At 43.3% G+C, this 27,210-nt stretch overlaps 1 protein-coding gene across 2 annotated transcripts in view; it reads left to right on the top strand.

Moving 5' to 3' along the window:
- Positions 1–1,156: 1,156 nt before the first annotated feature.
- The window catches only part of zgc:153157 (uncharacterized protein LOC751674 homolog), a 45,061-nt gene continuing 19,007 nt past the window's right edge, over positions 1,157–27,210 (top strand). Inside the window, exon 1 of one of the 2 annotated variants that reach the window (XM_060828299.1) lies at positions 1,157–2,082. In XM_060828299.1, the coding sequence (XP_060684282.1) occupies positions 1,451–2,050 (600 nt within the window). In that variant the 5' untranslated portion in view covers positions 1,157–1,450 and the 3' untranslated portion in view covers positions 2,051–2,082. The remainder of the gene's footprint in view (positions 2,083–27,210) is intronic. The other variant, XM_060828298.1, reaches the window with a different exon arrangement.

Raw genomic sequence — 27,210 nt, 5'->3', positions numbered from 1 at the left:
CAAGAAGCATCCTTACAGACTCAACTCAGAGAATTTATTCCAAGTGAAAGAAGAGATCAAGTTCATGATGGAAAATGACATAATGGAACCAAGTTCCAGCATCTGGATCTCACCAACTGTAATGGTACCGAAACTGTATGACTCAGAACGTTTATGTATAGCTTATTGGAAAGTCAATGGGACAACAATGACAGATTCATATTTAGAGATTTTATTTTATCAAAAGGAGTATCATCAAGTTGCAATGATCCATGCAACCACAGACATTTCACATTTTATAAAGTTTTGGATGGATTTTATCAACGTAAGGTCATGCATTTGGAATGAAAAATACAGTACTGACTTTCCAACAATGAATAAACAAGGTCATTGAAGTATTATGCTAATATGATCTTATGTACTGGTGGTCTTCAGTCAGTGTTGGAAAGAACAGTAAACATGATTACAAATTACATTTTGACACTCACAGGTATATACACACACTGTACACTCACAGATATAGACCCACAGATACACACACACTGTACACCCACAGATGTACAGACACAGATATGCATACACTGCACACCCTCAGGTAATTACACTATATACTCACAGATTTATACACACACTGTACTTACAGATTTATACATACTGTATACTCACAAATATATACACACACACTGTGCACCCATTGGTATATACACACGCTGTACACTCTACACCCTAGATATGTACACCCACACTTACACCTACAGGTACACACACACAGGGCAGAAGTGAGTATAGCAGATGCTGGAGATTAGAGTTAAGATTAGAGTGGCACTGGAAAAGCACAGCAGGTCAGGCAGCATCTGAGGAGCAGGAAAATAGGTGTTTTGGGCAAAAGTCCTTCATCAGGAATATGGCTCATTCCTGATTAAGGGTTTTTGCCGAAACGTGGATGTTATACCCTCAGGTGTACGCATACACTGTACACACTCAGACTGTATACACAGATTCACAAAACACCCATTTTATGTATACCGTTTTCATGTGTGTGTGTGTTCACGGATGTACACACGCACAATATGGCAGGCTGTGGTCTCTTTAAGAGATTTTTTTCACTTGCCCACCCTCTGGTTGTTTGTTGAAAGAGGCGCCGCTTGGTTTTAATTTTTTTTTGCTGACAGGATGGTGACAGCTGCTGCCGCTCGGAGAGGCTGCGCATTGAGAGGGGGGCAGTAAACAAGCGCTTTGCACTGAGCTGTTTTCATTCGCTCTCTCTCTTACTGTCTGGCCTTGGCAGCAGCTGCAGCCGCTGGGCTCCGGGAGGCAAAGGGCAGTGATGTGGAAGGTGGAGGGAGGATTGCACTGATTCCAATGCTGCTGGGGGCTGGCTGGGCTCTGAGATAGAGAGAGAGAGAGAGGGAAAGGCTGGGGCTGGGCAGTGCGGAGCTGATTGTTGGAGAGAAGGTAAGGGGTTGCAACCATGAAAGACAAAGATTTCATGCCTGACAAAGGCAGACCCGCCACCTTCACCGGAGACAAGAAGGCGAAGATGGCGGCAAAGACTAACACCAAGTGGGTGAGACTGGCCACGGTGTTGGCGTACGTTCTGTCGGTGTCTCTGGCGGCGATCATCCTAGCGGTGTATTACAGCCTGATTTGGAAGCCGGTCAAACCTGCCGAGCCCAGCAGCAGCACCGTCGCTAACCCAACCGGGAGGATGCTGCTGCCAGACGCCGGCGGTGGTGGCCCTCCCACCGCCCCGCTAGGCGACCCTCGGACCCCGGTGCTCGGGGTGCAGCAGATGGGGGGAGCTACCGGTCACCGTGAACGGCCAGAGGTCAGCCAAACCCCGTCCGGCCAGCAGCCCGACCCCGAGAGACAGCCGACCTCATACAACCTCCCGGGCAGCGGCAGCAGCCTAACGACGCGGAGCCTCCGAGCCACGCCGCTCACGCTCGCCCGAGCCCCGCCGGACCCCACCAAAGCCGGTTCTGAGAGCACCGACGGTCAGTCCGGTTTCTCCCAGTCGCCCCCACCCCAGATGGAGAATGAGACTCAGAAGGTGACGACCACACATTGAAAGCAGGCGGATCTTCCGAGTCCGGACTGTAAGTACGTTCTTGTAATAGCGCCGAGAACTTTTTCAAAGATTTTCCCCCCTCAAATCTGGGAATGGGATGGGGTGGAGGTCGATCTCTGGGCAAAACCCCTCGAAATTGACAGCGAACTTTCACCTTATAGTGGTTTCAGTAAAGATTACAGCCCCCTCCCCTTCACATACTTGGGACAACTTCACTTTCCATTCTCATTTTTTTCTATCTGCATGTCTATACCATTTTTCTTTGGGTTTTAGATGAAAAAAAATGCATCGTTGCACAGGAGAGAGTTGGGGAAGTCGACGAGAGAGCGAGAGAAAAAATGTACTTGTCATCAAAAGACAAATTCTGATTAATTCTTTTCAAACTTTCTAAAAACAATAACATAGATGACATCATTCGTTGTTTGGTTGGGGGGACAGTGATCACCATTTGATAATCTCCTAAGAGCAAGTTAGCATTAAAAATTGAGGTCATGGATTTTTCAGTACTTTTTCAGAGAGCTGGCACATGTTTTGGTTGGCACTGGGAATGGTGGGATTATTACGTGGCTAATAGAGGTATTAGGAGTTAGCTCTAGCTACGTTGAGCTCTGATAAATGTATTAGTGAAGGACTGTATTCTCATTCATTAGATTCTGGGCGCAACCTGTGATCCTTAATAGCAGTTATACCATACTCACTCCCAAATGAACATTTTAAGAACGGAGTCAGGGCTCATTTCTTGTCTAGAATTGAATAGAAATAACACTTGACATAAAATTGCTAACATGTTTTGAAAATGAAATGTCTTCCTGAACATATTTTGTTGGTCTGGATTGGGTAGGGGTTAGAGTAAAAGAGCTCAAGCCCTTTTGTTTAAAACTGAGTGACTGTTTTGAAGAGTCACAATCACACAGCATGGACACAGGCCCCTCAGTCTGTCTCCCCTCAGACAGTGAGGACTGGAGATCAGAGTTGAGAATGTGTTGCTGGAAAAGCACAGCAGATCAGGCAACATCCGAGGAGCAGGAAAATCGATGTTTCGGACCGGAGCCCTTCAGGAATTCCTGATGAAGAAGGGCTCCGGCCCGAAACATCGATTTTCCTGCTCCTTGGATGCTGCCTGACCTCAGTCCAACCAGTTCATGCTGCCCATAATCCCAATCTAAACTAATCCCACCTGCCTGTGTTTGGGCCACATCCCACTAAACCTTTCCTAACTATGTACCTGTCCAAATTTGTAATTGTACCTACATCATCTACTGCATGTTGCAGTTTATTCCACCACTGTCTGTGTGAAAAGGTTGCCCCTTAGGCTCCTTTTAAATCTTTCCCCCTCACCTTAAACTCATATCCTTTAGCTTTGAACTCCCCTACCCGAGGGAAAAGACCTTCACTACTCATCTTGTCTATGCCTTACATTATTTCATAAACCTCTAAGATCACCCCTAAATCTCCTACGCTCCAATGAACAAAGTCCTAAAATAACTTTATTTAACTTGAATCCTCCAATCCCAGAAACCTCTTGATAAATATTTTCTGAACCCTCTTCAGTTTAACAATATGCTTCCTACAGCAGGGTGACCAGAACTGTATGCAGTACTCCAAAAGTAGCTTATCAATGTCCTATATAACCTCAACATGACGTCCCAACTCCTATACTCCTTGTACTGACCAATGAAGGCAAGCCATGTGTGATGCACTATTTAAGGAACTACGTAACTGAACCCCTAGGTGACTCTGTTTGACAACACTCCACAGGGCCTGCCATTAATTGTGTAAGGAAATTATGAAATGGAGATTATTGGCTTTGTGTGTCTGGAAGAGCTGGGGTATTTTTAAGGTGGTTATTTGTCAATGGTAAGCAATATTTAAACATCTGCATAAAGTTCAGCTCTTGTTTGTTTCACCAAAATGCAATACCTCGCATTTATCTAAACTCCATCTGCCACTCCTCAGCCCACTGGCCCAGTTGATCCCATTTAATCTTAGATAACCTTCTTCACTGTCGACGACACTACCAATTTTGGTGTCATCCACAAACTTACTTAATGATTCCTCCTAAATTCTCATCCAAATTGTTTAGATAAATATCTGCACCAGTTCTCAGAATAGGTAGCTCAGTCGGTGTCATTGTCCAGTCTCCTACCAATAATCTTGTAATTCAAAATAACTATCTAATTCCAATGCAAATACCCTGATTAGTACCATGTTCTGACTGACCTGGTTGTGCCTTGAGGGTTGGGTTCTTTTTCCATTTTGTTTCCTACCTGATGATAACATCCTGGAAGAATAAATAATTCCCAAATAGGAAAGAAAACAAAAGAAAATCTGCACTTGCAGCTCCTGAGCACTCTTGGAGAACTACAATTACCTTTTCCTGTGGGAGTGGAGAGGTCAAGGTAGCCCCAGGTATGAATGTGTTTCTCAAACCTCCCCGCTCATTGTGTGTTGTGGCCTGGATTTTTGTTTTGCAGCACTTTGGGTTTGGAGGCTGAAGGGGCTTGGGAAAATCTGGGGGCAGATGGGAGAGGATACAAGGAGAGGGTGGGGTGTGTCTTGCCAGAACTGTTCCCAATGCATTGCAAGGCAAGTTTCATGAGGACAGGCCGTGTCGGGACTGATGGACTGTTCCACACAGTGTCATGGACCAGATCAAACACCCTCAAAATATATTCAAGAGTTGGTCTGACTCTAATTTTTTTCGTATTTCAAAGGTGTTGCACTGCAGATTCAATTAAGTCGGTTAAACTACTTGACATTGGACATTTGATATTTTAAGTGTAAAAATAGACAAAATAAAATTAAAAGAATTGGCTTAATTGTAATTCTATTAAATGCTGAACAAAATAGTGGGTATATTAACTGTTACCAATTAACTGTTTGTTTCAATACATAAACACACCTTTGGCAAAGGCAGATTCAGAAAAGTAGACTGTACCGCGTAAAACTCTACAGATCAGTAGGAAAAACATCAAGAGAAAACTGAGTGATTTTGTAGGAGGGAGAGATGTACTACAGCTCCAAACACAGCATCAAGACCCCAGCAATAATTGCTACTAAAAAACTAAACTAAACTAAACATCCTGGTTCTGTGGGAGCTTGACCCCAGCCATGCTTCTATTGTTCCAACCTTAGGAAAAATGAAACCCAAGGCTACACAAGCTGTTTACTTTATGGCTTTTGAAGCAGACAAATTGGCATCATTTAAAAGATAAAGCACAAAATATACCTCTTAAAGACACAGTATTGTCACATAAGAGTCTGTTGTGCAGCCTCCAGGATTCTTCCACCAGCACCCAGCTAGAGCAGGGGGAAACACTGAATGTAGTGGGCCTGGTATTCCCTGTAGCAGGCAGTGTCATCAAAACTAGTGTCTCTTTGCCACAATAACCCACCAGGGGGCAGGTGAGTGCTCTGGAGGGTGAAGGCCACATTGTTTTCAATCTTTGAGCTCCCTGCCAAATGCTATTCTGGTCATATACTTGACTCAACAGTGCCCAGCTCTCTCGGTGGGGGCTTGAGGTTTCAGAGCTTCAATCGGTCCCACAGCATTGAGAGCCCACTGACTACACAGGCAGGTGAATTCGAGAGCAGCCTCCAGGAAGATTGTGCCAATAGAAGGGCAGTTTTAAAAAAAAATGGGCACAGCACTCCCATTCTGTCCCATTGTCAAGGTTCTGAGGTCTATAGTAAAATAACAGCTGGATGTGCACATTCGGTCAGTCCATGTCTACTAAAGGCATTGATAAAGTGAGTCCCACTTCCAGCAATGGTGGTGTCTCAAAAAGTTAAAAGAATAGAATACTAAGTGGGAGATAGAAATAGAAGGGGACAGTTTCAAAGTCAAAACAGAGAACAGTACAGAACAGGAGGAAGCCATTGGCCAGTAACTGTTTACTGGCTCTTCCAAAGAGCAATCCAGTTTAACACATTCCTTGCTCACTCTTCATATGTTTGCAATTTTGTCTCCTTGACGCGGAGGTTTGTACATTTCCCCCTGTCCATGTGGGTTTCCTTTGGGTGCTCTGGTTTTGTCCCACAGTCCAAAGATGTGCAGTTTGGGTGGTTTGGCCATGCTAAATTGCTGTGTAGTGCTCAGAGATATACAGGCTAGTGGTTTAGTCATGATGAATGCAGGATTACTGGTATAGGGTAATGAACTGGGTGGTTTGCTGTTCGGAGAGTTGGTACAGACTCATGGGCTGAATGGCTTCTTTCTCATTGGGACTCTGATTCAAGTATTTCTTCAGTCCTTATTGTGGTGTTTGTGATCCATGTCTCTCTTTAAAGCATAAAGGTAGCAGTTAGTGTGTAGTTCAACCTTCAAAACTACCCATCATTGGCTTATATAATGAAATACAGACGCGTAGGACATACAGCTAGCTGCCTAAGTAATAAAAATCAGGATTATTGCACTGGAGTGAGGTACTGGAGTGGGCAGCACGGTGGCACAGTGGTTAGCACTGCTGCTTCACAGCGCCAGAGACCCGGATTCAATTCCCGCCTCAGGCGACTGACTGTGTGGAGTTTGCACATTCTCCTCGTCTGCATGGGTTTCCTCCCACAGTCCAAAAATGTGCAGGTTAGGTGAATTGGCCATGCTAAATTGCCCGTAGTGTTAGGTGAAGGGGTAAATGTAGGAGAATGGGTTTGGGTGGGTTGCTCTTCAGAGGGTCGGTGTGGACTTGTTGAGCCGAAGGGCCTGTTTCCACACAGTAAGTAATCTAATCTAAAGATAGAGATTCACTTAGTGTGAGGACCATAGTGGGCATGTTTTCACAATTTGCAGATAACACTTGACTGGGAAGTGTCATTAGCTCTGAAGGAGATATTAAAACTCAGGGACTGGCAATACATGGTAGTCCCAGCCAGTGATGACATGGGGTTATTCACGTGTCATTTGAGGTTTGGTACGGTTCAGAACAGATTGATTGGAATTGATTGCAGAGATATGAGATTAGACTGGAGAAGCTGATGCTGTTCTCCATAAAGCAGAGAAAGTGCGGGGAGATTTGACAAAGGTTTTTTAAAAATTAAATAAAAACTCCAGAAAGAATTTAGAATAGTAAACAAAGTAGAAGTTTTTTTTGTGTTTAAAAGGTCAGGAAGCACAGATTTAAGAAATTGAGAGAAGGGTGTTTCTCAAGAACAGTTGATTGAGATTTGGAATGAACCATCTAATAGGCTGGTATATTCTGATCCTTTGAAAAGATGTCCAGGTATTTACTTACAGAAATATTGGGAAGGAGTGGGAGAATGGAATTGCATTGCTTTTCGAAAGGTGATATAGAGTTAATGGGCTGAATTGAAAACAAGAGCTGAAGTGAAGTGATGAAGGGTCATCTAGAGTCGAAACGATAGCTTGCTTTCTCTCCATGGATGCTGCCTGACCCACTGTAATCTCCAACATTTGTTGTTTTCAGTACCGATTCCAATTTGCTCCTTCAGTGTGCTGAATGCCTTCCTTTTGTGCTTTTCATTTTCTGATCCTAGAGTAAGGAATACAGAGCTAATATTGTATCGGAAATGTATTTTTTGGAGTTAATGCTATAGATTCCCAGAATAGTGGAGGAGAAATTCCTGGAATCCATTTATTCCCTTTTAGAGTTCTTGTTACTGCTAACAGCAGTTTGTGGGAAATGAGTAATTCATTTACAAGCGTTAATTTTAATGAAACTTCAATAGTAATTCAACATACACAACCTGATTTATTTTTTCATCAACTTCGTAATAAAAAAAATTGGTTAATTCAGAACAGAATTTATGTTTCAATAAGAAATGAGACAGGTCAGTTTATTACAACAGATGTAGCAAATCTCCGAATTTAGCCCTGCCCAGAGGAGATAGATTAGGCACTGCCTAGGGAGGAGTAAAAGTCCAGCACCTTTAGTGGAAATGGCAAAGGGAGGTTAGCCAGAGTTGTCCCTCTTGTAACTTATCTCTCTTTCTCCACCCCCCCCGCCCCCCCCCCACCCCAACTGTTGAAAGGAGACTATTGCAAGGATTCAATTGAGCTAAACTGGACTCTTGTGCTATCAAATAATCTTGTCACCTTCACAAAATATCAAGAAGACTGAATCATAGAATTCCTACAGTGTGCAAGGAGGCTATTCAGCCCATCAAGTCCACACCGACCCACTGAAAAGCATCTCACCTAGACCCAACCCCCTCGTCCCCCCATTTATCCCTATAATCCTGAATTTCCCATGGCTAATCCATCTGGCCTATACATTCCTGAACACTATGGGACAATTTTAACATGTCTAGTCCTCCTAACCTGCACATCTTTGGACTGCGGGAGGAAAAACCCACGCATATATGAGAAGAATGTGCAAACTCCACACCTTTGCCTGAGATTGAATCAAACTTAGGTCCCTGGCATTGTGAGGCAACTGTGATAACCACTGAGCCAGGCTGAAGCCAATGTTTTCTGTCCACGCTGCAACACCCAACAGTATTTCTGAGGCACTTAGTCAATGTCTTTCCCCGGCAACAGTCTCCAATGGAGTCCATCTGTTCACAGTCTGGTCTTTGCTATTGAGCTTCCAACTCATCACAAAATCCATCTTTAAAATCACTCGACTTCCCCCTGTCTCAGTTTATTATTACTGAATCACTCATCACCTTCTTCATCTCTAGACTCGAATACAATGGTCATAGAGTAATACAGCACAGAAACAGACCCTTCGGCTCAACTTGTCCACGCTGACCAGGTTTTCTAAATTGAACTACAGTCCTGTTTCACTGACCTTGGCCCGTTATCCTTCTAAACCCTTCCTTTCCATGTATCTGCCCAAATATTGTTTAAATCTTATAACTGTATCTGCCCCTACCACTTCCTCTGGCAGCTTCCATATGCGCACCACCCGCTGCATAAAAAAGTTGTCCCTCAGGCCCATTTAGTCTCCCATGAAGTTGAGGTTGTCCAAAACCCCACAGTGGGATGGTTGGGTGAACGAGGAGGAGAGCGGGGAATAGTCTTCAGGCAGTGCAGACCCAATAGGGATTCTGTGAAAACTGTGCTGACCATAACTTGCATAAAGTCCTGTTTTCTTATCACCTTGCTGACTGACATGGGAAATGCAGAGTTACTGGGATAGGGGTGGGGGTGGGGTCTAGATGGAATGCTCTTTGGTGGGTCTGTGTGAACTTGTTGGGCCGAATGGCCTGCCTTCATATGATACGGATTCAATACGTTGGCTCCTGGTCAGGCACCATTTAATTGTAAAACTCCCATTCTTGTTTTCATATCCCTCTACGACCTTCCCTCAGTTTTCTCGTAGAATCTCCTCCCTCCCTACAACTGAGATATGTGTTCCACTAATTCTGGCCTTGCACGCGTTCCCAGTTATAAATCCTCCACTGATAGTGACTGCGCATGGAGTTGCCTAGGCCCCCAGCTCTCTGTCTCCCTGCACCAATCTACCTTCCATTGAGACACTTCTTAAAACATACCATTTTGACCAAGAGTTTAGCCACTTTACTTGAAATGTCCTTGCTTGCCTCCTTATGATCCTGTTAGAGAATGCTAACATTTAAAGATTAATTCAAATGCCCCAACTCAACTACAACACAATGTCACATTCTTGACAAACCTTGATCTATTTAGTTGAGTTAAACAATGCAAGTGCTTATTTGTTTTTCAACAATTCCCCTACTACAAGAATCATATAAATATATTAAGTATGAATAGAAGCAAACCATTTGTCTTCTCAAACCACTTTGCCATTCAATAGGATCATGACTTGTGTTCTGAGTTCGACATTCTTACCTACCCATTAACTCTATCCAGCTCTGTCTTAAAATTATTCAATGACCCTTCCTGAAAGTGGCAACACGAATGGATAAGGTGGTAAAGAAGACATATAGCGTGCTTGCCTTCATTGAGTGGGGCATTGAATATAAAAGTTGGGAAGTCACGGTGCAACTATGTAAGACTTTGGTCAGGTCACATTCAGAATACTGTACGTAGTTCTGGTCACCACATTACAGGAAGAATGTGGAGGCAATAGAAAGGATGCAAACGTGGTTTACAGGATATTGCCTCGAGTGGAGTGTATTAGCTATAAGGAGAGGTTAGACTAGAGGTTTTCACTACAACATCAGAGGCCGAGGAGTGATCTGATAGAAGTATATAAAATTATGAGAGGCATCGGTGGGGTGGTTAGCTGGAGTCTCTTTCCTGGGATAGGAATGTCAAATACTAGGGAGTGTAGGTTTAAGGTGAGAGAGGGAAAGTTTAAAGGAGGTGACCTTATAGAGGTTTATAAAATCATGAAGGGTATGGATAGGGTAGATAGACAAGGTCTTTTCTTTTGGGTGAGGGTGGTCCAGGACTAGAAGGCTTAGGTTTAGGGTGAGAGGGGAAAGATTTAAAAGGTGCAAAAGAGGCAAGTTTTTCACACAGATGGTAATGCATATATGGAATGAGCTACCAGAGCAAGTGCTGGAAACTGGTACAATTACAGCATTTAAAAGACATCTGGATGGGTATATGAATTGGAAAGGTGTAGAGGGATATATGCCAAATGCTGGCAAATGGACTAGATTAATTTAGGATATCTGGTTGGCATGGACTAGTTAGACCGAAGGGTCTGTTTCCATGCTGTACATCTCTACGACTCTGTTTAAAAAAAAACTTACTTGCACAGAGAGTGGTGAGTGTCTGGTTTAGCTGCCAAGGGAGATGGTAGAAGCAGATATGATAGCAAAGTTTGAGGCATTTAGACAGACACATGAACAGAAAGAGAATAGAGGGAACCAGGCCAGGTGCAAGCACACAGAATTAGTTTAGGATAGCATCATAATCAGCACAGACATGCTCGGCTGGGAGGCATTGAACAGTACAGCACAGGAACATGTTGTGATGAACATGACGCCAAATTAAGCTAATCCCTTCTGCCTGCCTTTGGTCTATATCCCTGTATTCCTTGGATATTCATGTATTTATCTAAAAGTCCCTTAAATGCTGCTATGTATCTGCCTCCACCAGCACCTCTAGCAGTTCTAGACTCCGATCACACTCTGTGTTTAAAAAAAATACTTGCCCCTGATGTCTCCTTTGAACTTTCCTCCTCTCACAATAAATGCATGCCCTAGTATTGGATATTTCAACTCTAGGAAACAGTTTCTGACTGTCAACTCTATCTATGCATCTCATAATTTTATAGTCTTCTATCAAGTCTCGCCACAGCATCTGTTACTCCAGAGAAAACAACCTGAGTTTTTCTCACCTCTCCTTATAGCTCATTCTCTCTAATCCTGGTAAACCTCTTCTGCACTCTCTCCAAAGCCCTCCTGTAATGTGGCGACCCGAACTGAACGCAATACTCTTAAGTATGGCCTAACCAGTGTCTTGTAAAGCTGCAACATGAAATTCTGACTCTTGTACTCAATTCCCTGACCAATAAAGGCAAGCATGCCATATGCCTTCTTTTCCATTCGACCACTTTCAGGCAGCTATGGACTTCAACCCCAGAATCCCTTTGGACATCAATGCTGTTATTAATGGTATACTGTTCCTTAACATTTGATCTCCCAAAAATGCAGCATCTCGCACTTACCTGTATTAAACTCCATCTGCCATTTCTCGGCGCATGTCTGCAACTGATCTATACCCCGCTGTATCCTATGACAACCTTCTACACAATCCACATCTCATCCAATGTTTGTGTCGTCTGCAAACAATCTTCTGGATGAGCCTACTATGAGGGACCTTGTCAAAAACCTTACTAAAATCCATGTAGACAACATCCACTGTTCTACCCATATCACCTTCATCACCTCCTTGAAAAATTCAATCAAGTTTGCAAAATATTGGTCCTTACACTGTTGAAGGAAGTAAAGATTCAAAACTCTTGAAAGGTTCCATTGATGCTCGAACTGATCAGTGCTGGTTTACAAGGCCAATGCTCTAAACACTGAGCTACATTTTAATTGGCATGGACCAGTTTGGGTCAAAGGGCCTGACTCCATGCTAGAGGACTCTATGCAGTGGCTCGATGGTTAACACTGCTGCCTTACAGTGCCACATACCTAGGTTCGATTCTAGCCTCGGGTAGATGGGTGACTGTGATGTTTGCACATTCTCCCCATGTCTATGTTGGTTTCTGCTAGGTACTCCGGTTTCCTCCCACAGATGTATAGGTTAGGTACTTTCGCCATGTTAAATTTCCCTGTAGTGTGCAGGTTGTGGATTAGCCATGGGAAATGGAGAGATGGTGGGTCTGGGTGGGATACGTTTTGGAGTGCAGACTCAATGATCCAAACGATCCCTTTCTGCAGTGTAGGGATTCGATGTGAATAATTTGATTGTTGTAGAGCTTATGACTCATCAGGATATACATCAGGATGACTAACATTTTTTCATTTGGGAACTGCAATAGAAAGTTTAAATTATACATGAAGTAAGTAGAGACCCTCTGGAACTATCACCCATTGTTCAAATGTTCCCAATGTCAATGCTAACATTATTGAAAACAAAACAATTACTTTTTAATTACAATAAACCCAGGCTTGATTGAGTCTTATTTCTATCAAAGACATGTTTCAGTTTTTCAACTGGATAAACCCATTTATCTAATCTTAAAATTAATAGTTACACTCTGAAATTTGACTTCTGAACCAAGATGGAACTAATGTTACATAATACTCCTGGGATGCATGTTTTGTTGCGATGTTTTGTTATGTTAAAGGTGCTACAAATTGATATTGAATCTTCAAGAAAATGCCAAGGTGTTTCAGAGATACGTTGCCAATAGATACTGAAACTAAGTCAAAGGAGTAGACATTAGAACAGCTGATGACAATGTTGGTCAAAAAGAGAAAGGGGTGACTTTAAGGGAGGAAAGCAATGAAAAGATTTAAGGAGGAAAACCAGAGCTAAGGGACTGGATGGTTCAAGGCTCTTTCACCATAAAGGGAATGGATATATACAAGAAAACAGAGTTGAAGGAATGCCAACATCAGAGTGGATTATTTGGCTGTAGAAAGTTGCAAACAAAGGGGGAGCAATATATATGAATTTGTTGGATTTGGACACAATTTTAGTAAGTATGAGTGGGATAGGTGAACAGACTCCATGTAGGTGAGGAAATGGGCAGCAGAGATTGTTCAGATCAAGTTTATAAAGGATGGAAGATGGAAGGCTGGTCAGGAAAGCATTGGGATAATCCCAGAGAAAACTAGAGTACAGATGGGGATTTCAGAAAGTGAGCTGACAAAGAGAAATAATGCACCATTTTCAGAAGTGAGCATTGGCAGAGGTCTTGGTCATGGAAGTTCTAGATTACGAATCTTACCTCCGAGTCAATTTAATGCCAAGAACTATCTGGTTGAACCAGAGACTTTCTCCAGTGAAGGGAATAGGATCAGTGGCTTTGAAATGGTTTATGGTGGGTCAAAGGAAATGGGTTCAGGCTTCACATTGTTCACGTGTTGGAAATTGGGGCTCATCCATTACTGAATGGCAAGCTGACAACACAAAAGTCAAGAGAGGTGTTGTGTAGAGTAGAGTTTCATCAGTAGACATCAGGGCAGCAGATACATAGGAACACTATCACCATGCTGGCTCAGTGGCTAATACTGTTATCGCACAGCTCCTGGAGCCTAGATTCAGTTCCAGCCTCAGGTGATTGTGTGAAGTCTGCACATTCTCCTCGTGTCTTTGTGGGTTTCCTCCCACAGTCCAAAGGTGTGCAGTTTAAGTGGGTTTGGCCATGCTAAATTACCCTGTTGTACCCAGGATGTGTAAGCTAGGTGGATTAGTCATGAGAAATGTTGGGTTACAGGGATAGGATCTGCATAGGATGCTCTTTGTCAGCGTGGACTTGATGGGCCAGGTGGCTTGCTTCCGCCTGTAGGGATTCTCTGTTGTGGAGGTACTGGTGTTGGACTGGGTTGGACAAGGTCGGACTTCACCTGAGGGTGGCACAGTCACTCAGTGGTTAGCACTGCTGCCTCTCAATGCCAGGGACTTGGGTTTGATTCCAGCTTTGGGCAACTGTCTGTGTCAAGTTTGCACGTTCTCCACATGTCTACTTGGGTTTCCTCTAGGATGTTCTGGTTTCTTCCCACAATCCAAAGATGTGCAAGATGGGTGAATTGCCATGCTAAACCGCCCATAGCGTTCACAGATATGTAGGTTAGGTGAGTTAGTCAGGGGTAAATGTAGAGTAATAGGGGAATAGGTCTGGGTGGGTTACTGTTCGAAGGGCTGGTGTGGACTTATTGGGGCAAATGGCTGTAAGGATTCTATGAGGAAGGAGCAGAGCTGTGAAAGTTCATGTTTTCAAATAAACTTGTTGTACTGTAACCTGGTTTCATGATTCTGTATAGATGAGAAATAAGAGAATGACAAACGATAGTCAAGACTGATACGGAAGTAATGTCCACTGGGGCTTTTAAAACCAACCTCGGGAGAAGCGGTTTCTTCTACTGAAGAGAGAAATTGGAAAAGATTCACAGAACTTAGTTTTGCAATCACATCTGAATTTTTAATTATCCCATTCTTTCTCTCTCTCAAGTTTCTTCTATTATGTTTTATCTCCTTAAGATAAGATACAGTACATTACTCAGACAGCTAGTATTGGTATAAACTCAGACAGTGAGTACGTGTATTATACAGTTAGTCCAAATATAGCTTTCTCTCAACTCTTGAACTTGAAACAGCTTTTTTAGTCAATGTGGTAAATATTTTTTGTTTCTATTGTCAAAATTCAGCTGGGTTTGGTCATCTCAAAACCAGTTTTTATTTAACAAAATATTAAGTTCAGTTTGTTTGACTGGTTGCTCCTGGAACTCTGTTGGTTCTGTAAACTGGAAGTATTGTCCATTCATCAATGGGAAGTGTTTAATACTTGCCTATCAAAACAGTGAGCCAGTACAAGACTGTAGTGGTTACTGCCCTAGTAATCCAGACAACTGATCTAATAACGTAGAATCAAAAAGAGGCCATTCAGCCCATTGAATCTGCATTGACCCTCCAAAAAACTTCTCACTTAGACCGAGCACACCCACCCTGTCTCTAGCTTGGCCAATACGCCTAACCTGCGCATCTTTGGACTGAGGAAGAAAACCGGAGCACCTGGTGGAAACCCATGCAGATATGGGAGAATGTGCAAACTCCATATAGACAGTCGCCTGATGCTAGAATCGAACCTGGCTCCCTTTGCAGCAGTGCTAACCACTGAGCCTTCATTCCACCCCTATATTTTAAAACTCTTTTTCTAAGATGATAAATTCAAAATGGGTTCAGTAATGCTGGAATATTTTGGTAAAAATGCAACTGAACAGTTAATCTCATTCAGGGTCGGAGAACAGCCAACGTCACCTGTGTGTAACGTGTATCCCAGTTGTCAAAAGAACCATAATAACTTTTTAGATTGAGGTTTTCCTAACTTTGATTATTAATTCTTTTTAAAATTTCTTTTTTTTCATGCCACCCTGTCAGATATTGTAATGGTCGTCTACTGGGAAACTAAATGCATGTTTTAATATGCGGTGATCAGCATAAAAATGTGCTAATCAGGAGCAGGGCTAGCCTGGCCAGCACCCTCTACCTACTCTGCTATTCAGCAAGATCAGGGGAGGCAATGGACTAATGGTATTATCGCTGGACTGTTAATCCAGAGATTCAGTTAATGTTCTGGGGACCTGGATTCAAATTGGAATTTGAATTCAATAAAAAAGGATTCGAATTAACAGCCTAACAATGACCATGAATCCATTGTCAATTGTCAGACAAACCTATCTGGCTCACCAATGACCTTTTAGGGAAGGTAACTGCCTTCTGGCAATTAGATAGGTGCAATAAATGCTGCCTTGCTGAGAATGTAAAAAGCAAAAAAAAGATTGATTGTACCCTCGACTCCTCATTCCTGCCTACAACTGATTATGGAGAGAATTTGAAAGATTTGCGACTGAAAGAGAATTCTCCACATCTTGGTCTAAACTATTCCAGTTCTACTCTCTCCCATAAGGAGTAAATTCCTTTTAGCATCCACCCTGCCAAGTCCCATCAGAATCTTTTTTTATTTTTCAGTAAGATCAACCTTTCATTCTTCTAAACTCTAATGGGTTTAGGCTAAACCTATCCAACCTTTCCCTCTCAGATAATCTCCTCTCCTTCCCGAGTATTAGTCAAGTTAATCTTCTCTGAATCGCTCTGAACATATTTACGTTTGTCTTAAGGAAGAAACCCAGAACTATATACAGTGTTCCAGATGTGGCCTCACACCACTCTACACCACTGTAGCAAACATCCTTAGTTTTATATTCCACTCCCTTTGAAATAAACAACAACATTCCATTTGCCTTCCTCATGTCTTGTACTTGCACATTAATGCTTTTTTGTGATTCAAATATAAGGACACCCAGAACCCCCTGTCACTCAGACTTCTTCAATCTTTCCCCATTCAAATAATGTGCTGTTTTTCTACCAAAGTGGACAAGTTCATACTTTCTGACAATTATGTTCAATCTGCCAAATCTTTACCTGCTCAATTATCCTATCTATATCCCTTTGCAGACCTTCACAACTTACTCCCTTACCTATTTTCATATTATCACCAAATTTGATTACTGTACATTCAGTTCCTTCAACCAAGTCGTTGATATAAATTATAAATAACTGAGGCCACACCAGTGATCTCTGTGCCATATCACTTGTCATAACCTAAAAGTAATCCATTTATATCCAGCAGTGTAATATGACGAATCCTCAATTGTTCAATGTATTTTCCCTTGCAAACAGACTTGAGGAACAAATATGATTATACTGACACAAATAGAAATCTCCCAACTGAATTCAACTCCAGCTGGAGATTGAATTAATGAATTGTGGCATATGCTGAAAATCTGACAGTCTTTCAGTAGAAGGTGATTGTACCATTGTCATTTTATGAAAGGGAGCAGGTTGACAAAACTGATAAATAGTTCTGTGATACATGTACATGACCCAGAATGGAGCATAAAGTCACTTGTGCTGTCAATCTTCCCATTTAGGTTAAAGACAAATGTTCACTCATCTTGCAAAAAAACAGAAGACGTAAAAGGACTTGGAAAGTTTTTGACAGGTCTACTGCTGAAACATCTTTGGTGAAGGAGATAAATATTTGTTGCACTTTTTAAAATTTATTAAGTTTTTAAAAATATGATACAAAACAGAAATTGCTGGAAATGCTCAGCAGGTCTGCCAGCATCTGTGGGAAGAAATTAGAGTTAACAGTTTGGGTCCAGTGACCCTTCCTCAGCAAGGACCCCAAAACGTTAAATCATCACCTGCAGTTCTTTAGGTTTTAATTTAAAAATGATACAAGGAAAAACAAAGAAAATTTACAGCCCAGGAACAGGCCCTTCGGCTCTTCAATCCTGAGCCGATCCAAAAGTACTGTCTAAACCTGTCGGTCAATTCCTAAGATTTGTATGCCTCTGCTCCCCAACTACTCATGCATCTGTCCAGACGCATCTTAAATGAATCTACCGTGCCTGCCTCTACCACCACTGCTGGCAACGTGTTCCAAATGCCCACCACCCTCTGTGTGAAGTACTTGCCGCGTGCATCCCCTCTTAAACTTTCCACCTCTCACCTTGAAAGTGTGACCTCTCGTTATTGAATTCTTCACCCTGGGGAAAAAAGCTTGTCTGTATCCACCCTGTTTATACCCTTCCTGATTTTGTAAACCTCAATCAGATCCCCCCTCAATCTCCTTTTTTCTAGTGAAAAATAAACCTAAACTACTTAATCTCGCTTCATAGTTAGAACTTTCCATAACAGGCAACATCCTGGGCGGCACGGTGGCACAGTGGTTAGCATGCTGCCTCACAGCGCCTGTAGATCCGGGTTCAATTCCCGACTCAGGCGACTGACTGTGTGGAGTTTGCACGTTCTCCCCGTGTCTGCGTGGGTTTCCTCCGGGTGCTCCGGTTTCCTCCCACAGTCACAAAGATGTGCGGGTCAGGTGAATTGGCCAAGCTAAATTGCCCGTAGCGTCAGGTAAGGGGTGGGTTGCGCTTCGGCGGGTCGGTGTGGACTTGTTGGGCCGAAGGGCCTGTTTCCACACTGTAAGTCTAATCTAATCTAATCTAATCCTCATAAACCTTCTCTGCACCCTCTCCAGAGTGTCCACATCCTTTTGGCAATGTGGCAACCAGAACTGTACACAGTATTCTAAGTGCGGCCCGAACCAATGTCTTGTACAATTTTAACATGGCGTGCCAGCTCTCATACTCAATACCCTCCAATGAAGGCAAGCATACTATATGCCTTCTTGACCACTCTATCCACCTGTGCAGCAACCTTCAGGATACAATGGACCTACATTCCCAGATCTCTCTGCCCATCAACCTTTCCCAAGACTCTTCCATTCATTGTATAATTCGCTCTAGAATTAGACTTGCCTAAATGCATCACCTCACATTTGTCTGGATTGAAAGCCATCTGCCACTTTTCTGCCCAACTCTAATCTATCTATATCCTCCTGTATTCTCTGACAGCCCCTTATGCTTTCTGCTACTCCACCAATCTTTGTGGCATCTGCAAATTTGCTGATCATACCAACAGTGCCCTCTTCTAGATCATTTATGTATATCACAAACAACAGTGGCCCTAACACTGACCCCTGTGGAACACCACTGGTCACCTTTCTCCATTTTGAGAAACTCCCTTCATCTACTACTCTGTGTCTTGTTGCTTAACCAGTTCTTTATCCATCTAGCTAGAACATCCTGCACACCACGTGACTTCACTTTCTCCATTAGTCTACAATGGTGAACCTTATCAAACGCCTTACTAAAGTCCATGTATATGACATCAACAGACTTTCCTTCATCTAACAATGTGGTCACTTCCTTGAAGAACTCTAAGTTGGTAAGGGACGATCTCCCCCGCACAAAACCATGTTGCTTATCACTGATAAGCTAATTCTTTTCTAAATATAAATGGATCCTATCTCTTAGTACCCTCTTCAGCAACTTCCCCACCACCGATGTCAGGGTCACTGGTCTGTAGTTACCTGGAATATCCCTACTACCCTTCTTGTACAGGGGGACAACATGAGCAACCCTCCATTCCTCCAGCACCTCACCTGTATTTAACGATGCCACAAAGATATCTGTCAGGGCCCCAGCTATTTCCCCTCTCGCCTCCCTCAGCAACCTGGAATAGAGCCCATCTGGTCCTCTGGATTTGTCCGCTTAATAACCTCTAGCATATCCAACACATCTTCCCTACTAATGTCAACGTGATGAAGACTAATCAAACTTGTATCCCTAATCTCAAGATTCATCATGTTCCTCTCCTCAGTGAACACTGATGCAAAGTAATCATTCAGAATCTCACTCATTCTCTCAGGTTCAGCCTTCCTTCATTACCTTTTAGTGGACCAATCCTTACTCTAGTTACCCGCTTGCTTACATAAGAATAAAATGCTTTGGGATTTTCCTTAATTCTTCTTGCTAAAGCTCTTTCATGACCCCTTTTAGCCCACTTGATTCCTTTTTTAAGACTTGTCCTACTCTTCCGATATTCCTCCAGGGCCCGTTCTATTCTTAGCTGCCTAGACTTTATGTACACTTCCCTTTTCCTCTTGGCTAGTTTATTTGGAAACATCTTAGTCACTTTGCAAGAGAGATTAGCTATGAATGTATGTGAATAAAAGAACTGTGAGGAAATAATTCCCTAGATTTGTGTGAATAAGTGAGTCTGTGTGCATATTGAAACAAATTGAGTCAGACAGTAACTTTTGGCGTCTGCACCATGTGATTTTGAATGAGTGAATTTTTTCATTGAGACTAATGCCGTACATGAATAGCTGGTGGAAGCAGAGTCTATAAACAGTATTTAAAAGGAAATCAGACCTGAAGGTTGGGAACTTTAGTGTTACAGAAGAAAAGAACCAAGCGACACAGGGCCAACTGAACTGTGCTTTCAAAGATCCATCAACGCCTGTTGCTTTTGCAGTCACGTTCTGCGATGGTATCATATACATGAAAACGTTTTCTTATGCTTGATGTAACTACAGTTAACCTAACAGGCTTTATTCAATAACACGTACTGAGACACCTTGATTACTCGAAGCTAAATATGAGTTTGCTATGTGCTGTCTCAAAGTTGAGCCTGTTGCATAATGATGCCTATTATTCAGCCACACACTGTGTCACTGTTCACCTGCTCCTGCCCGATCTGACTGACTGTTTGCCAGCCAGTGAAGAAAAGATGAACTTGCAATGTACAAATTTGTTTGACGAAAAGATAAAATATTTAATCCTTTTGATGCAAAGTTACCTGTATGGAAAATAAGATTACTAACAAGGAAATAGCTGAGTGAATGTAATGGAAGTAGGGCAGTGGCAGATTTTGTGAAGCAGATGAGAACATGAAGGTGCTCAGATGGTTCAGCTACCTGCAGGCACTGTTTGTTTAAAAATAATGAGTTGCTGAGCCATACAGAAGGTGCAGTCCTGTGTTTAATTGCTCAGTACTGCTAGATAGCTGTTCTAAGCATCGGCAATTGCCAGTGTTACTGATTTTCACATGCAACATGGGAGAGGAATCTGTTTTAAATGAGGAAAAAAATGCAATTACATGAAATCCTCATCCAGACTGCAGTGCCCCAATATTCACAGATAATCATCCTCCTGTTCATCAGTGGTTCCCTTGCAGATGAAGGTAAGTCTTTTCCACTCTCACTGAGAGTCTGTAGGTGGCTGTATTACCTGCCCTCGGCCTCTTCATTTCCAACTGCCGCCGGGACATTAACCGCCTCAACCTGTTTACCCCACTCCAACCTCTCACCCTCACAACGCGCAACCCTCCAATCCCTCTGCTCCAATCCCAACCTCACCATCCAGCCAGCAGATAAAGGGGGCGCAGTGGTAGTCTGGCGCACTGACCTCTACACCGCTGAAGCCAAACGCCAACTCGAGGACACCTCTTCCTACCGACCCCTTGACCATGACTCCACCTCCCATCACCAAACCATCATCTCCCAGACCATACAGAACCTCAACACCTCAGGAGATCTCCCATGCACAACTTCCAACCTCACAGTCCGGGAACCCCGCACTGCCTGGTTCTACCTCCTTCCCAAGATCCACAAGCCTGACCACCCTGGCCGACCCATTGTCTCAGCATGCTCCTGTCCCAGTGAACTCATCTCTACCTACCTCGACACTGTCCTATCCCCCCTAGTCCAGGAACTCCCCACACATCGAGACACCACCCACGCTCTCCACCTCCTCCAAGACTTCCGTTTCCCCGGCCGCCAATGCCTCATTTTCACCATGGATATCCAATCCCTCTACACCTCCATCCGCCATGACCAGGGCCTTCAAGCCCTCCATTTTTTCCTCTCCCGACGTCCCTAACAGTACCCTCCCACCGACACACTCATTCGTTTGGCTGAACTGGCCCTCACCCTTAACAATTTCTCCTTTGAATCCTCCCACTTCCTCCAGACCAAAGGGGTAGCCATGGGCACACGTATGGGCACCAGCTATGCCTGTCTCTTTGTTGGCTACATAGAACAGTCGATCTTCCGTAATTACACCGGCACCACTCCCCACCTCTTCCTCCGCTACACTGATGACTGCATTGGCGCCACCTTGTGCTCCTGTGAGGAGGTTGAGCAATTCATCAACTTTACCAACACATTCCACCCTGACCTTAAATTTACCTGGACCATCTCTGACACCTCCCTCCCTGGACCTCTCCATCTCCATTAATGATGACCGACTTGACATTGACATTTTTTACAAACGCACCAGCTCCCACAGCTACCTGGATTACACCTCTTCCCACCCTACCTCTTGCAAAAATGCCACCCCGTATTCCCAATTCCTCTGCCTGCGTCGTATCTGCTCCCAGGAGGCCCAGTTCCACCACAGAACACACCAGATCGCCTCCTTCTTCAGAGACCGCAATTTCCCTTCCCACGTGGTTAAAGATGCCCTCCAATGCATCTCGTCCACATCCTGCATCTCCGCCCTCAGACCCCACTCCTCCAACGTAACAAGGACAGAATACCCCTGGTGCTCACCTTCCACCCTGCCAACCTTCGCAAAAACCAAATCAACCACTGACATTTCCGCCACCTCCAAAAAGACCCCACCACCAGGGATATATTTCCCTCCCCACCCCTTTCCACCTTCCGCAAAGACCGTTCCCTCCGTGACTACCCGGTCAGATCCACGCCCCCCTACAACCCACCCTCCCATCCTGGCACCTTCCCCTGCCACCGCAGGAACTGCAAAACCTGCGTCCACACCTCCTCCCTCACCTCCATCCAAGGTCCTAAAGGAACCTTCCACATCCATCAAAGGTTTACCTGCACATCCACTAATATCATTTATTGCATCCGTTGCGGTCTCCTCTACATTGGGGATACTGGACGCCTCCTAGCAGAGTGCTTTAGGCAACATCTCCGGGACACCGCAACCAATCAACCACACCACCCTGTGGCCCAACATTTCAACTTCCCCTCCCACTCTGCCGAGGACATGGAGGTCCTGGGCTTCCTTCACCGCTGCTCCCTCACCACCAGAAGCCTGGAGGAAGAACGCCTCATCTTCCGCCTTCAACCATGCCACTTTCCTCCCACCTCCACCCTCCTCTAGCTTATCTCTCCACGCTTCAGGCTCTCTGCCTTTATTCCTGATGAAGGGCTTTTGCCCGAAACGTCTATTTTGCTGCTCCTCGGATGCTGCCTGAACTGCTGTGCTCTTCCAGCACCACTAATCCAAAATCTGGTTTCCAGCATCTGCAGTCAGTGTTTTTACCTGTACAGACTGATATGGCTACCACGGGCTCTGTCACACTTGGGGCAGGTGTGGGCATGATAGGAGGTGGGTGAGCCATTGGTGTAGCAGTGCGGTCCTTACGCTCTTTTCATCTGGCTTCCATTTATTTTCCTAGATGGCAAACTTCGAGATGCTCGATGCCTTCCCAGATGCACCTTCACTACTTTGGAAGGTCTTGGGCCAGTGTTTCTCAGGTGTCTGTGGGAATGTTGCACTTTGCCAGTGAGGTCTCACTGATTACAGATAAGACGTGGGGAGCATGGAAAACCTGAAGCTGGTTTTAACAGTATAGCATTCTTACTTCATTCCCTACCCGGTAATCTGGAAAGACTATGATTTCATTGTCCCTGTGTGTGTATGGGTCACTGGAAGCAGAGGAAGAGAAAGAGAAATCATGAATATAGCATAAAGGGGCTGATCATATGGGTGATCAGTTCGGGACTGGGATCAGCACTGACCTATATGAAGAAAAAAGAAAGTAATGAGTTGTACAAAGGATGACATTTCAGATAATAGCATTGATAGAAGTAGATAGGAGCAGGTTAAGAAGGATAACAAGAAACACAAAGTCAGGGTTCTGATGCAGGTGTATATAAACACAAATTGTAAAGATTGAAGTTGGTAAGCTACAAACACGAATAGAGTGGCAATATAATGGAAGAACCATAATGGAATGTGGCTTAAAACTGGTACAGATTTGAGGCATGATGTTCACAAATACAAAATCTTCCGAAAAGATAAGTGCTGTATTTATGCCTTTCAAAATTTATTCAAACAAAGCTGAATGGCAGGCATAGATGGGGACATACTATTAATTGAGACATCAAAGGAAAATATTAAATGTTTGAAATCTGAAATAAAAGTAGAAACTAAGCAGGTATGGCAACATCTGTGAAAAACTGTTAACGTTTCAAGTTCAACATGAGTTCTTCAGAATATTGTGTCTATTTCTGGTCTCCCTCCTATTGGACATCTTGAAAGTGTTCAGAAAAGACTTACAAGGATGTTGCCAAGGTTTGGAGGGTTTGAGCTATAGTGAGACACCGAATAGGCTGGGACTATTTTCCCTGGAGCATTGGAGGCTGAGGGGTGCACGTACAGAGGTTTATAAAATCATGAGGGATATGCATTTGGTAAATAGATAAGGTTTTTTCCTTAGGGTGGGGGAGTCCAGAATTAGAGGGCACAGATTTAGGGTGAGAGGGGAAAAACTAAAAAGGGATCTAACGGTCAACTTTTTCATACAGAGGATGGTGTGTGAATGGAATGAGCTACCAGAGGAAGTGGTAGAGGCTGGTACAATTACAACATTTAAAAGGCATCTGGATGGGTACATGAATAGGAATGGTTTGGAGGGACATGAGCCTAGATTAATTTAGGATAATCTGGTCAGCATGACAAGTTGGACAGAAGAGTCTGTTTCTGCACTGTACATCTCTATGACTCGAAGTGCTAGATGTAATGAAATAATGTCAAAGTTATTACGGCAGGAAGGAAACAAAAATATTGATATTGAGGGTGAAAGGTCATGGCTGAAGGATATGTTTGATGCTGGAAACATAGACCCATACTTGGTTAACTACTGGGGAATTAAGCTCCCTGTAAATGCTGCCGTAACTGTTCTGAAAGTCAATCAGATAATGATGGCAAAACAGGCATGTGGATCCAAATCACCAACACAAAAGGTGGGCTGGGATGATGACCAATATGAATGAACAGTTCTAAACATAGGAATGAATTCATACAATCTTCTGTACTGAGCAGAAGCCCTATGTTTTAGAAAATTGGATATATTGAGTTTATTTATGCAGCTTGTTTCATTCTGAGAAAATTGTGGCACTATGCTGAAAGGTCTGATCTGTCTAAACATACATTGGGATCCCAAAAAGATGGGCATGAACCACGAATGCTGTTTCTCCCTCCAAAGATGTTATCATACCTGCTGGATTTCTCCAGCACTAGCTTTGATTTAAATGGGGGAGACCAGCCATTGCTTCAACTTACACATGCTAATAGACTGTTTAAGAGAACGGGCTCATGTGAAATTGTATCACTTTCTATGATTATATACATTATTAGCATAATCTTACTTAAATACACTATGCCACATCCCGTACTTTTCTTTAATAATCATTCCATAATAAATACAAATAAGCAAGCTGTAAACATCTGACAAGAAAATACTTGTACTGATCGACCTAATAATTACATTAGGCTCCCAAAAAAAACAAAAATTGGACTTGGAACCACCTGCCTTAGTTGGGTGCAGCACCAACAACACTCTAAGCTTGACACCACCCAGGACAAAGCAGCCTCCTTGATTCACACCACATCCACAAGCATCCACTTCCTCTTCCACCAACACTTACTGGCAGTACTGTGTAGTACCTACAAGATGCACTGCAGAAATTCACTGAAGATCCTCAGACAGGACCTTCCAAACTCATCACCACTTCCATCTATAAGGACAATGGTAGCAGATGCATGGGAACACAGCCCCCTGCAAATTCCCCTCCAAGCCATTCACCATCCTGACTTGGAAATATCATCATTCCTTCACTGTCGCTGGGTGAATATTCTGGAATTCCATCCCTGAGGGCATTGTGGGTCAACCCACAGCATGTGGACTGCAGTGGTTCATAAAGGCAGCTTACCATCACCACCACAAGGGCAGCTAGGGACAGGCAATAAATGCTAGCCCAGCCAGCAATGTCCACATCCCACAAATGAATTTTAAATAAGACACTATTTATCTAGAACATTCAACCGTAACAATGATTCTATAACATTTGGAACACTCCTCTTCAAGGTGTTTTTGATGTTTGGAGCTGTACTGGTCATCAGCTAATTTGGCTAGACCTTCAGACGAGAGTCACACATAGGTGTATTCTTAAATCTGTCTGACCTCTCTTGAAGACGGTGTTTAGGAGCATTGTCCTCATTGTGTTGCTTATTGCCTGCAAAATGTACTTGGTTTCACAGACAATCCTGAGGTAAGATCAATTCCAGCTCAGTGAGTGGTACACCTATTTGGGGTTTGTTAACTCATTGGAACACCTCGGCTAATCCTGCCGAAATCCACATATGCTCTTGTGGGTGTAGGATCACCAGCTTCTGGCTATCATAGTAACTCTGAACCCACATGAACATCACATGTGTTTTTAATCTTATCTGGTTTCTGTTTGAAGTAGTCTGCGACTAAACATGGTGAGATAGCTGATAAATATGGTTCTCATCGATCAGTCAGACAGAACCTTAGGCAAAGGCAATTCAGAGTCTAATGGGATTGCGTAAAGATGCAATATTGTAACTTGGCTATCTTGCTTGGTGCTGAATACGTTTTGATCAGTAATTAAACTGCAATGATCAGAGGCTCAGCAGTCCCATTCAAACGGGGATAGAGGTAATAACGTACCACATGGTTGACGTACCACCGTTCTTACATCTTGGAAATTATGTCACTAAAATGTTTTTGGTACAGTTAGGAAGGAGGTATTGCTGGATCTGGTACTTGTGAGTGAGGTTTATATCTTGGGTAACAGTGATCCTGGTGTTCTATGCTTTCAACTAGCAATGGGAAAGAGCAAGGCACCATCTCAAATATAATTTATAAATAGGAAGAGGAACGGAAAAAAAACCATCATGGAATTATGGGTGGTCTTAAAGAAGGAGATGCTTCAGGTACAGGCTAGTTATATTCCAATAAACGTGAGAAGTACGGATGTCGAATCAAGGCTACCTCCTGGCAAAGGAGATTGAGATTAGGATGAAAAAGAAAAAGAGAACGTATCATACAAGTCAAACAAATTCTTCAAAGAAGAGGACTGCCTAGCAGTGCTGTGGACCCAGGTTTGATTCCAGCCTCCGGCAACTATTTGTGTGGAGTTTGCATGTTCTCCCTGTGTCGAGGTTGGTTTCCTCTGGGTGTTCCGGTTTCCTCCCACAGTTTAAAGATGTGCAGGTTAGGTAGATTGGCCATGCTAAATTATCCTGTAGCATCCAGGGATCTGCAGGCTTGGTAGGTTAGTGGAGGTAAAGGGATAGGGTTGGTGGTATGGATCTGGGTGGGATGTACTTTGGAGGGTTGATCCAGACACAATGGGCCAAATGGTCTCTTTCTGCTCTGTTGTAATTCTGTGATTCTAAGAGACTGATCTGATATAATAAGTTGGGGTGGGGAAGTGAAGAAAAAAAAAGACAAAGAGGGAAATATGAATACAGATAGTAAACAACATGAAAAGAAAGCCAAATATCCCTTAACACCTTCTAAATGATAAGCAGCTATTAAGAATGTGGGTGTAGAACATAGAACAATACAGCGCAGTACAGGCCTTTTGGCCCTTGATGTTGCGCTGATCCAAGCC

Source organism: Hemiscyllium ocellatum, chromosome 8 (assembly GCF_020745735.1).
Source record: "Hemiscyllium ocellatum isolate sHemOce1 chromosome 8, sHemOce1.pat.X.cur, whole genome shotgun sequence".
Classification (NCBI taxonomy): Eukaryota; Metazoa; Chordata; class Chondrichthyes; order Orectolobiformes; family Hemiscylliidae; genus Hemiscyllium; species Hemiscyllium ocellatum.
The sequence above is the reverse complement of the archived record's forward strand: the minus strand, read 5'-3'. Positions and strand labels throughout refer to the sequence as shown.